The sequence below is a fragment of the Chelonoidis abingdonii genome, chromosome 3 (assembly GCF_003597395.2).
Source record: "Chelonoidis abingdonii isolate Lonesome George chromosome 3, CheloAbing_2.0, whole genome shotgun sequence".
NCBI classification, from domain to species: Eukaryota; Metazoa; Chordata; order Testudines; family Testudinidae; genus Chelonoidis; species Chelonoidis abingdonii.
The window spans coordinates 71670986-71682866 of NC_133771.1; the positions used below are offsets into that span (position 1 = coordinate 71670986).

Sequence of the window (11881 nt, forward strand, 5' to 3'; positions counted from 1 at the left end):
TGATTTGGTCTATCACGTCGCGGTAATCGGCCTCTGTAATCTCTTCAAAAGTTTCTGCCAGAGCGTGGGCAATGTGCTTGCGCAAGTTTATAGGGAGAGCTACCGTGGTCCTTGTCCCAGTCAGGCTAACGTGTCTGCGCCACTGTGCCGCGAGGGGTGAGGGGACCATTGCTGCACACAGGCAAGCTGCACAGGGACCAGGGCGGAATCCACATTGCTGGAGAAGACCCTCCCGCTCTTCCCAGGTGACCCGGAGCAGCGATATATCTGGAAGGATAAAATCTTGTGGAACATGTAGGGATACTGTTCAGTGCACTTTCCCCCAGCTGCTCTCTGCTTTCCCCAATGCACAGAAACCCCAGTGAGCCCTGACTCAAGCAGCTCCCCATCGCAGGTGAGTCACGGCAGAAACATGGATTCATTAATCACTCATTTCCCATTACTCACCATGTCTTCGCTGCTGTGGCCTCTCTGCGTTATGTTTGCTATGTGTAAATGACGCTACAAATAGTCTACAAACTCCTTCACTGTGATTATAAACAATGCAGCCTCTATAATAAATGTTTCTATTTCTGTTTTTTTTAAGTATCCTTGAATCCTCCAGCCCTAACACGTACTGATGTGAGACTACAGAACTTGAGGAGGAGAGAAAGGAAAAGCAAAGAAGATTTGGTGAAAGCAGTTATGAATCAGTGTGCCAGAGAGAGTAAGAGGCTGCAGGACTGGAGAGAGAAAATGCATCAGTGGAGGGAAACAGAAAGCAGGAAAAAGGAATTGGCTAAGAAGAAAAGCACAAAGCAGCTGATAAGCCTCCTGGCGCGCCAAACGGACTGTATGCAGTCACTGGTAGCCATGCAGGCAGATCGCTACCATGTTAACCCACCCCCATCCCAAAGCTCTCTCCCTTGTGCCCCACTGTTTGCTCAAAACCCCCTTCTCAAGCATCCTGGTTCTTACCACCACCAGCTGCCCCCCACACCTGTACGTTCACCTACCAGCTCAGAGAACTATGACCCTTACCCTATGCACTCAACCCCAACCCCCATCACCATGCAGCATAGTAATCCTGAAGTGCAGCGGGCATTGCACAGCACTCCAGGCAGGACATATTCAAACATCTGACTGTATAGTTTTTGTAGAAAGACATAAAAACTGTTCCTTATACTTTTGAAATATAATGATTTATCCTTTCATTGGCTAACACATTGTTTGTTATACATTATTAATTCACAGTATTGCACAGCACTCCAGGCAGGACATATTCAAACATCTGACTGTACAGTTGTTGTAGAAAGACATAAAAACTGTTCCTTACACTTTTGAAATATAATGATTTATCCTTTCATTGGCTAACACATTGTTTGTTATACATTATTAATTCACAGTAAATCGAGTAATATCTATTGTCCTCTACAGTGCATAATCCATGTATTTAAGAAAAAAGTTTGGCTATTTCTTGAATTCTCTACAATTACGACTTTGCAAAAGTCAATAGGGTAGGTAATAGTTTATTTTAATAAATGTCAAGAATAATTTGCAAAGACAGAAACCTTCCAATAACAACTTATTAACCAAAGAGATTGGCAGTACTTTTGAAAAGAGAAATGTTCAGACTGTAAAAATGTGTATTAGCAGTTTATGCTGCTTTGTAACTTTTCAAGGTAGAGTTCAACCATATAGGAGAGAATCCCATGCAAGTACTAATGGTGAATCATTAGATTTCGCAAACAAAATATTCTGAAAGAAAGCCCTGAATGCTTGAGATTTACATTCAGTAAGGACCAGATTGTTTTGAAGTAAGTGGCAAAGCATTCCTTTTGGTGTAAATGGTTTAGCATCAGGCCCTAGATATCTAAATTAGAGAATAAATTTTATGTCACTAAAAACATGTGCTTGCATATTCTGCATTAAATACCAACAGAAATATTAGACAATACTAGCCTCTCTGCTTCTGCTTCTTTCATAATACATTTTCTGCAAAATGTCTACTGAATCTCAGCACTATCTGTGGATAAAAAGGTATGTTCATGGTGCCATGTTAAACAATACAAAATGAATACAAAGATGACTGTTTACAGTCAGAGTGATTCCATTTAATAAGATGGATTAACCCAACTTTATTTTCAAGCTCTTAACCTAGCAAACAATCTTATAAGATATAATTGTCACTGGATGACATAACGCTATACAAAAAAGGATAATATACTCTGGACTGCTTGGCAGGTTTGGAAGCTTATCTTTTCTAATGTAAACCTCTCCTCACCCCCAGTCTCAGTAATATTAAATCTAACAAACTTCACTAAGACCTTTAACTCTTTGGTGCACACTTGCCTTAATAATACTATAAAAAATTATGTTAAAGTTCCCACATAATTTTCCAAAATGTATCTGCAGAAAAACTTTACAAAACTGATACAGTATATACTCCTATGCAGTAAGAATACCATGTACACTCACTAAAACCCCACAAGTTGTCAGGAGAAAATAAAATGCATTTTCAGGTAGATTTGCATAATAGAGTTGTTTAAAAAAACAACCACAGGAAAATAGAAGGCACTTTGAAAGATTCATTTAAAATAAAGCCTGATGTTATTACTGGGAGGATATTTAAAACTGAATGGGCTGAACCCTTGTTCTACATCTTCCTTCAGTTCTTACTGTATCTACAGTATTGTGTGTGCATGTCTGAGACTGTGTTCACTAAAATACAATCAATGGCCAGGTTACCAATGACAGCTGCTAGAAACATGACCAATTACAGTTAAATCTGAAGATAGCAGTAAAGATTGTAAAAGTTTATTCAGAAGCCATAGAAGCTAGACACATATACAATTAAAATAGGCAAATTTCATGTACACATCTAACTGAACTGACTGTATACATCTATACAGTATTAATTTCACTAGTGTATATGTAGTGAGAGAAAGAGTTATATATTTGAAGGTTCCTTACCTTGCCTTCTGCACCTCCAGCTGACCTGTCCACCTCCTCCTCCTGTGCTTTCTGCTCCCCACAAGAAGGACAAAGCAAAAGAGTAATAAAATGAGTTTTGCAAAATAAGACATTTTGTGGGAAATAGCGATGAGACACTCTACACTCCAATACCCTCCTGCAGTATAAATCCACCCTAGTTCAAACATTGAATCAGCTATAATTCCATGGCCCTGTGTTTGTCAGAGTGATCATCGTTAAAAATACTGCTTTTCTGATTTAATAATTTAAACTGGCTTTTGAGGGCTTCTCACTTGAAGCTCATCCTTCCTCACTGCTTAGTGATTGGCCATAACTCAAGAAGTTGTTTCTCCTGGCAGACAACATTTCCACTCGGTCCTAAGGGAGATATTTGCCAAAAGTCATTATATAAAAAGACTGCAATTCCACATGCCAGCTTTTTGTTCAAGCCGCTAATCTCAGAACTGTACTAGCCTTCTGTCAGACTGTATAAAACCAGGCTCTCTCTCTTCATTAGGGATCCCAGATTTATCACTATAATATGCATTTTTAACATGGTGCTGCCAATATGTTTTGTGTTTAAGATCAGTACACTTGCACTGCTGTACATATTTTAGTATAGTTTTAGGGAATTTGATTTTTTTCTAGATCAGTTAACAGTTAGTCAGCTGCGTAGTATAATTTGTACCAGCATGCTGTTTTTGTGATTTCAATCTTTTTTTAAAAGCCCATAACTCTTCCAAAAGAAAATTGTTTCCCCCATAGGTTAACAGCATTAAGGTGGTTATTTATTTTGAATATTAGGATTTCTCTAATAATTAAATTTTAAAAAATTAAAGTTAAATAAAATATTTTTTGATTTTAGGACACTCAGTAACTAAATCTTCTACGGTTCCAGTCCTGCAAATACGAAAATATGCAAGAAACTTTGTCCCTGTGAGAATTCACTACTCATGTGAGTAGTGGGTTGCAGGACTGAGACCTTAATCTGTTAAAAAGTTTTGAGATTAGCATGAAAAGACATTACAGCAGCTGCTTTTTATCACAAGGAAGAGGATATTTTCAGGTGTCATTCTGAAGTTTATTTACTAAACAGTAAAGACAGGAGAATTCAATATTACACTTTGTCTTGACAGATGAAAAGGAAAGGATCACAGAACTAAAAATTAATAGTAATTTAGGTACAAGTGATCATGATTTGATAACATTTATAATGTACCAAGAGAATAAAACCCAGACCCAATATGGTGGGTGTGTGTGGTGGGTGGGTGTTGTATTATAGACCTGTGTATTAAAAAAATCAACCTGGTTTAGTGGGGAAATGAAGGCAACCATAAAAAATATGTATATAACAAAAGGAAAAAAAGAAAAGTTGGTAGTAATAAATATAAATGAGAAACTAGGAATTATAGAAAATTGATAAGGGACGCAAAGGGACAAGGAGAAATGTATATCCAGCAGAGTTTGGTGGCGGAGGGTGTTTGTTTTTGCTTTTGTTTTAAGTATATTAGGGGGGGGAAATCCTAACAATTATATTGGACCATTACTAGATGGAAATGACAGAATTGTCAATAATAATGCAGAAAAGGTAGAAGCATTCAAAAAATATTTCTATCCTGTATTTGGGGAAAAACAGATGATGTAATCATATTTTATGGTAACATTCTCTCCATTCCACTAGTGTCTCAGGAGGATGTTAAACAGTAGCTATTAATGTTAAATATTTTTAAATGAAGAATTCCAGATAACTTGCAACCACATTTTTTTAAAAGAGCTGGGCTAACGAGCAAGATAATTCTGGGCAAAATAATGGAATAGCTGATTCAGGACTCAATTAAGAAAGGAGGGTAATATAATTAATGCCAATAAATATGGATTTATGGAAAGTAAATACTGTCAACCTATCTTTCTTGATGAGATTACAAATTTGATTGATAAAGCTAATAGTGTTGATGTAATATATCTACATTTCTGTAAGGTGTTTGATTTGATACCACATGACATTTTCATTAAAAAACTAAAATGATATAAAACTAGCACGGCACACATTAAATGAATTAAAAGCTGGCTAACTGACAAGTTTCAAAAAAAAGTAAACAGGAATTATCTTTGAACAAGTGTGTTTCTAGTCAGATTCTGCAGAGATCGGATTTTTTCATAGACTATTGAACATTTTTATTAATGACCTAAAAGAAAACAAAATTATCACGAATACAGTTTGCTGATGACACAAAAATTGGAGATGTGGTACATAATGAAGAGGACAGGTCATTGATACAGAGTGATCCAGATCACTTGGTAAACTAGGCACAAGCAAAAAGTAGGGTGGGTACATGTAAATGCATACATCTAGGAACAAAGAATGGGGACTCTGTCTTGAGAAGCTGTGACTCTGAAAAAGATTTGGGGGTTATGGGGGCTAGTCAGTCAGACATGAGCTCCCAGTGTGATGCTGTGGATAAAAGGCCTAATGCAATCCTTGGAGGCATAAACAAGGGAATCTAGAGGAGTAGAGAGGTTGTTTTGCTTGTATTTGGAACTGATGCAACTACTGCTGGAATACAGTGTTCAGTTCTAGTGTCCACAATTTAAGAAGGATGTTGATAAACTGGAGAGGGTACAGAAAAGAGCCACAAGAACGATTAAAGGATTAGAAAACAAGTCTTATAGTGATAGACTCAAAGAGCTCTATTTATTTAGCTTAATAAAGAGAAAGTTAAAGGGAGCCTTGATTACAGTTTATAAGCATCTACCTGGAGAACAAATATTTATTAATGGTTGTCAAACTGCCTGGTATGGGTCACAACTGAGAATGCCAAATTCAGGACAGACTGTAAGAAACAAGGCAGACACAACTCAAAACTGTAGTTTATTCTATCATAAGATTTCACCAAACCAGTAACAAAAGTGAACTCTTGTATCACTGCACTAGTTCACAGAAAGCCAAAAAGTCCCTTAGGCATTCCAGCCCCCAATCACCAACCAGACAACTGGACTTGGCGATGAAAGATTCTTAAAACCAAAATTCACCACATGTTAGGTTCTTCCAATCCCAAAGGATCAGACATTCACCCCCAGGTCAACATGTACTTTCAGGATCTCACCAAACACCACATTGCAGCCAATCTTTAGTAAACTAACTAAGGATTTATAAGAAAAGAAAAGAAGTTATTAAATGGTTTAAGGAATCGTATACTTTACAATAGATTTCAGAGTTTATAGGTCAGGAAAACAGCAGTGATGGTAATTCTGCTACCTTGCAATATGTCTCTCTGGATCACCCAAAAAGACTGGTGGTCATCAATCCTTTGTTCAAAGCTTCCTTCTTGTTAGAAAATCACAGTCCAGTGAAATGGTGCAGGATTGAAGACGAAGACCATTGTCCCAGTCTGCAATTTATATCCACAGTACATGTGCATGGAAAGTTACTGTCACAAACAGTAGTCCTGGATCACATGTGTCTTACTGAGTCACGAGGCAATCATTGCCTACATGTGCCTGAAGAGGAGACCTTGGGAAGGGTCCTTGGAAGAGCTGATTATCCTCAGTGAGCCATCAAGCAGGCTGGCTAGCCTTGGTGTAAATCTGTCTTGGAGGTGTTATCCAGAAACACAACAGGTTTGAGACACAAACCTAGAGCAAAGTTTCATAACTTCATATACAATGATGACATATGCATATAAACAGGATAATTGTACATAGCAGACTGTAACTTTTCTGATGATACATTACACGACATATTGTATAAGATTTATCACAACTGTGCAACAGAGGTTTAGTGTAAACACGGTCACCTTCCTTTAATCAGCATCACGCCCCCAATGTGTTAAGGGTAATTAGCATGAGCGACTCCATTTTGTAAGTTCCCCTATTTTGTATCCATCATTAACTAAAAGCGAGCACATCAGCACAAAGGTCCCAAGGGCAGCATTAAAGAAAGATAAAGCCAGAAACAGGCGAGAGGATAGGAAAACGGCTGCAACAGCATAATTAAGAAAAAATTCTAGTATGGAAGGTAACAGCTGGACTGTGCACTAGCCAGCACGAGGACAATGACTAGCTATAATAGGCTAAAGATAAGAAAATTGCTTGTTAATTGGCTAAAGCTTCCAATCCATGAGGGTAGCATGCACTCCTAAAAGGTATATAACTTCTACGTAATCTGCAGCTTGGGTCTCTCCCTGACTAGCAGGGGGACACCACGTTCAAACGTTGTTTGAACCTTGCACAATAAAACTTTGTTGTTTGGACACTCTGTAAATCTTTGGGTTTTGTGCCTCAGCCTAGAAACGAACGGTGCATGGCCTACAGGTATAATTCGCAACAAATGCAAAATTGATGTAGAAAAGAGTGTCCCAGACACTGCTGGGTGCATCTTAGGAGTTCCCCATTCTCAACAATGCATCTGCCACTACATTTCCTCTGCCTTTAATATAAATTATGTTCATTTCATATTCCTGTAAGGCTGTACTCCAACAAAGCCACCTGGAATTGGTTCCCTTAGCTCTATGCAGCCATATGAGAGGGCCATGGTTGCTTAATACGTTGAACCGTCTGTTGTACAAATAGGGTTTAAATTGCTTAACAGGCCCACACAAGTGCATAACATTCCTTTTCAATAGTTGCATAATTTTGTTCACTGGTGTCAGTTTCTTGCTTACGCATGAATTGGAGTGTCTCCTATCACCTTCTCCTTCTTGCATTAGCACTGCTCCAAATCCAATATTGAAGGCATTACTGTTTAGCAGAAATGCTGTCTCAAAATCAGGGCTGGCTAAGACAGGTTCTTTAGATAAGGCTTCTTTTATGCTCTGGAAGTTCTTTTCCCAGGCCTCTGTCCACACTACTTTGTCAGGCTTCTCCTTCTTTATAAGGTCTGTTATGGGAGCAACAATATCAGTGAACCCCTTTAAAAATAATAAAGGATTGGATCTGCTTCTTTGTTGTAGGCGCAGGCCAGCTTTCAATAGGCTCAGGGCAAACCAGCCCACTGTGCACTGTGTCCCTTTGATGCTTGCATTTAGAAACTTAGGCTTAGAGAGGCTAACCTGACAATGTAACACAATTCCCACTTGGTTTATGTGATCTTTCCAAGAGCTGCTGAAAATGGCTAATTAGATCAGCGGTCTCCAAACTTTTTTGATCGCACATCCCTATTAGCAAAAAATTTTTGAGCATGCACTCCCAATATATGTATATATATTTATGTATAAATTATATACATGTACTACTATACTAATATATTATGTACATTATAAAACATACAAAAATAGAAATTAAAAAAGGATGAGATAAAGATGAAATAAACAATTTTTTTTTAATTATTGTATTTTATTTATTAATGGTACAAAAAACCTTTCTGCTCTCACAAACAAAATTATTAATAATATTTTTTAGTGAGAGCAATGTGATTGAATATGCTTCATTATTTCTGAAAACCTTGGTTTAACACTTTGTGATACAGTGATTTGAAGGTCTGGATTAGGGTTAGGGTGCAGGAGGGGGCTCAGGGTGGGATGCGGGCTTGGGGAGGGAGTTAGGATGCAGGAGGGTGCTCAGAGTGGGGGTGTGGGGTCTGGGAGGGAGTTAGGGTGAAGGAAGGCACTTAGGGTTGGGGTGTGGGAGGAGGGTCAGGGCTGGGGCAGGCAGGAGGTGCAGAGCACTTACCTGGGGCAGCTCCTGTTTGGTGCAGGGAGTGTGCAACTGGCTCTGCGCAGTGCTGCACTGCCCCCATGTCCACAATTCTGGGAGTTGCCCCCCACCCTGGGGCAGGGCCACCTGGAACACAGGTGTATTAGGGGTTACAGGGCCCTGAGCTAAGGGGGCCCCGGCCTGCAGTTTTAAAGCCCCTTTCGGAATATGGCCCTGCGAGCACGGGCCAGAGGACTCAGGAGGAGCAGGGGCAGCCACACAGCCACGAGCCAGAGAGAAGTGACCACTTCTCTCCACCAGCTTTGAAGGGGAAAGTGCCACTTCCTTCCGGCCGCTGGCTGCGTGGCTGCCCCTGCTCCTCCATGGGCCAGAGGACTCAGGGCCGCATTCCGAAAGGGGCTTTAGAGCTGCAGGCCAGGGCCCCGGGGCCCCCTTAGCCCAGGGCCCTGCAGCCCCTAAAGCCCCTGCGTTCTGGGTGGCCCTGCCTGCAGGGGGAGGGGGGGCAGCTTCCCCGCTCTCTCGTTCCCTCTCTCCTCCGGCCGCCCTTCCCCCCGCAGCCCCCAGCAGTGCTCCTCCTGCTACACCCCCAATGGATCATCTTGCACACCCCACTTTGGAGACCACTGAGCTAGATCATCTATGTAAGCCCTTACGAAAGTTTCCAGTCCCTGCAGGACTTCATTTATAAATCTCATGAATGTGGCTCCTGAATCCTGCAATCCAAACAGTGAGACCTTGAACTCAGATAGACCAGATTCCACTATGAAAGCAGATTTTTCTTGGGCATCAGCATCTAAAGGAATTTGCCAGTAACCTCGAGTTAAATTCAGTGTGCTCATGAATTTCACTCCTCCCAGTATACCTAGCAGATCCTCTATTCTGGGTGTGGAGTAAGGGTCAGGCTGAGCAATAGCATTCAGATTCCTGTAATCCACACAAAACCTCATGGTTTTGTCCTTTTGGGGCACCATCACAATAAGGGAGGCCCAGGGGCTGTTGGGCCTAGTAACTACTCCCATTGCTAACATGCTTTCAGCCTCTTCCTGAACCTGTTTATGCATTTCTCCTTTGGCCCAATATGCCCTGCCAGGAGCTGGATGGAGATCTGTGGTTTGAACAGAGTGCATTATCTTGTCAGTTAACCCAGGCCAATTTCAAAAGTCTACCTCTGATGCTTTGACAGAGCTAACAATCTTCTTTTGAGCTGTAGCTAAACCCTCCCCCAACTTAACGTTTTCAAGCTGTCTCTCTTTGCTTTCTGAACCATATCAATTAAAGGGACAAAGTGTCATCAGCACAGCAAATCAAATTCACAACTACTTCCCTTTCAGAGTAAGCCTTCATGCACTGTTTACACAACTCCTCTGCCATGGGGTTCCCTCACATTGTAAGTAACCTCACTAACTCTTTCCATTACCTCACAGGGTCCATTCCAAATATCTTGCATTTTATTTTCTCTCACAGGATCTGGCATAAGCACCATATCTCCAACTTCCAATCCCGTTTCCTCAGTATGCCTATCATACCAAGCCTTCTGAGCTTTCTGGCTTTTCTTAAGATTCTGCTGAATCAACTCCATCATGCCTTGCAAACTCTCTTTACATTGAGACACATACTTCACCACTAGCTGCTCTGTCTCCTCAGTATTGCCTTCCCAAGAAACATGAATCAGATCTAGCGGTTCCCTGATCTGCCTTCTACACAGTAGATCAAAGGGAGCACACCCTACAGATTCTTGGGGTACACTCCTGTACGCATACTGTAAATATGACACGACGTCCCAGTCATTCTGGCACCTAATCACATACATTTTCAGCATATGCTTCAGTATTCCTGTTAGAGGGCTTTCCCTGGTTCTTATCATGCAGACAGCAAAAAGCAAGTCTGAAGCGCAGACAGTGCGATGTTTATTGAGGTTAGTTTCCAAGCAAGCATATTTCAAAGCCCTTCACACCAGTCAGACTTATCTCTATATGCCGGTAGAGTCTGTTCCCCAGTGTTCCCAGCTCTGATGCAGCAGAGCATTTACCCTGTGTCTCCCCTTCCCAGCTTTGAGGCCGCAGAGCCTTGCCTGTATCCCTGTTCCCCCCCTTAGAAACATTATTCCAATTCCCCTTCCGCCCACTTCCTGTTTGACCCCAGTTTATATAGTAATATTTTCAGTTATACCTTAACCAATCGTTTTACTGAAATCTATCTAACCAATCCTAACATATTGTAACATAATTCTCTAACCAATTATAGCACACTACCCTACTTAACTTACACCTAGCAAAATTAATGATACAGCAGACAGAAACGATTAGAGAACCAGACAGATTAACAAGAGGAAAGTGGGGGCCATAAAGATAAAACAATACAGAAATAAGGGTTTCACAAGAACAACCATTGACAAGTGATTTCTTGCCAGATGGGATGCTATCACTTAAGATGAGTTTGTTTATCTGGTGGTGATGGACATTATCAGGACAGGACCCTCGTCCTAACAGCCCAGTACCACCTTATTTTAATACGACTGGTTTGGAATGTGAAAATGTGCCCTTACGCTTCCCAGCTTATGGCTGCCCCTGCTGCTTAGCCAAAGGCCTTAGCCTAAGAACAAGGCTTCAACTATCCTAGTGAGAAAAGGCCCTTACATAGGCGGACCGTGATTTTGATTCGTTTTATACCTCTATAACTACCTAAGTGATAAAAATACACCTAAATTCTTGACGTATAGGCCTTTACAGGCAGGCCTGAATATCTATATTCTAACAGTTCCATTGAGTCTTTCTACCAGACCACTGGTCTCTAGGTGGTAAGGAGCAACTTTTAGGTGCTTTACTGCACACATCTCCCACAACAGCTTAAAAATAACAGACATAAAATTAGTACCATGGCTTGACAAAATTTCTCTGGGAAAACTCCCTCTGCTAAAAATAGTAAGCCACAGTCTCTGCCTCAATATTAGATGCCTCAGGGTATCTGGTAGCAAAATCTCCCAAGACAAGAATATATCTTTCCATTCCTGAAAGGTTTAGGGAGTGGTCCCACAATATCCTCAGACACTTTGGCAAATGCCTCCCTGATCATTAATAATGGGCTGCAGGGGCACCTTACTAAGCCCTTTTAACTCTTTACACTTCTGACTCAAATCAAAACTTCTGCAATAATCCCTCACTATTTAAAAAAAGGTGATGCCAGCAGAAATTTTGCTTTCACTTGTCCATGTTCTTTCCATGCCCAGGTGCCCTGCAAATGGACCATCATGAGCTAACTTTAGCAAGTCACCTCTACA

General features: G+C 40.7%; 1 protein-coding gene across 1 annotated transcript in view; it reads right to left on the reverse strand.

The window, feature by feature from the left end:
* The window catches only part of LOC116824374 (gamma-aminobutyric acid receptor subunit rho-2), a 59337-nt gene extending 56257 nt beyond the window's left edge, over positions 1 to 3080 (reverse strand). Inside the window, exon 1 of the mRNA XM_032779592.1 lies at positions 2953 to 3080. Coding sequence (XP_032635483.1) covers positions 2953 to 3065 — 113 coding nt within the window. The 5' untranslated portion in view covers positions 3066 to 3080. The remainder of the gene's footprint in view (positions 1 to 2952) is intronic.
* Positions 3081 to 11881: the final 8801 nt, after the last annotated feature.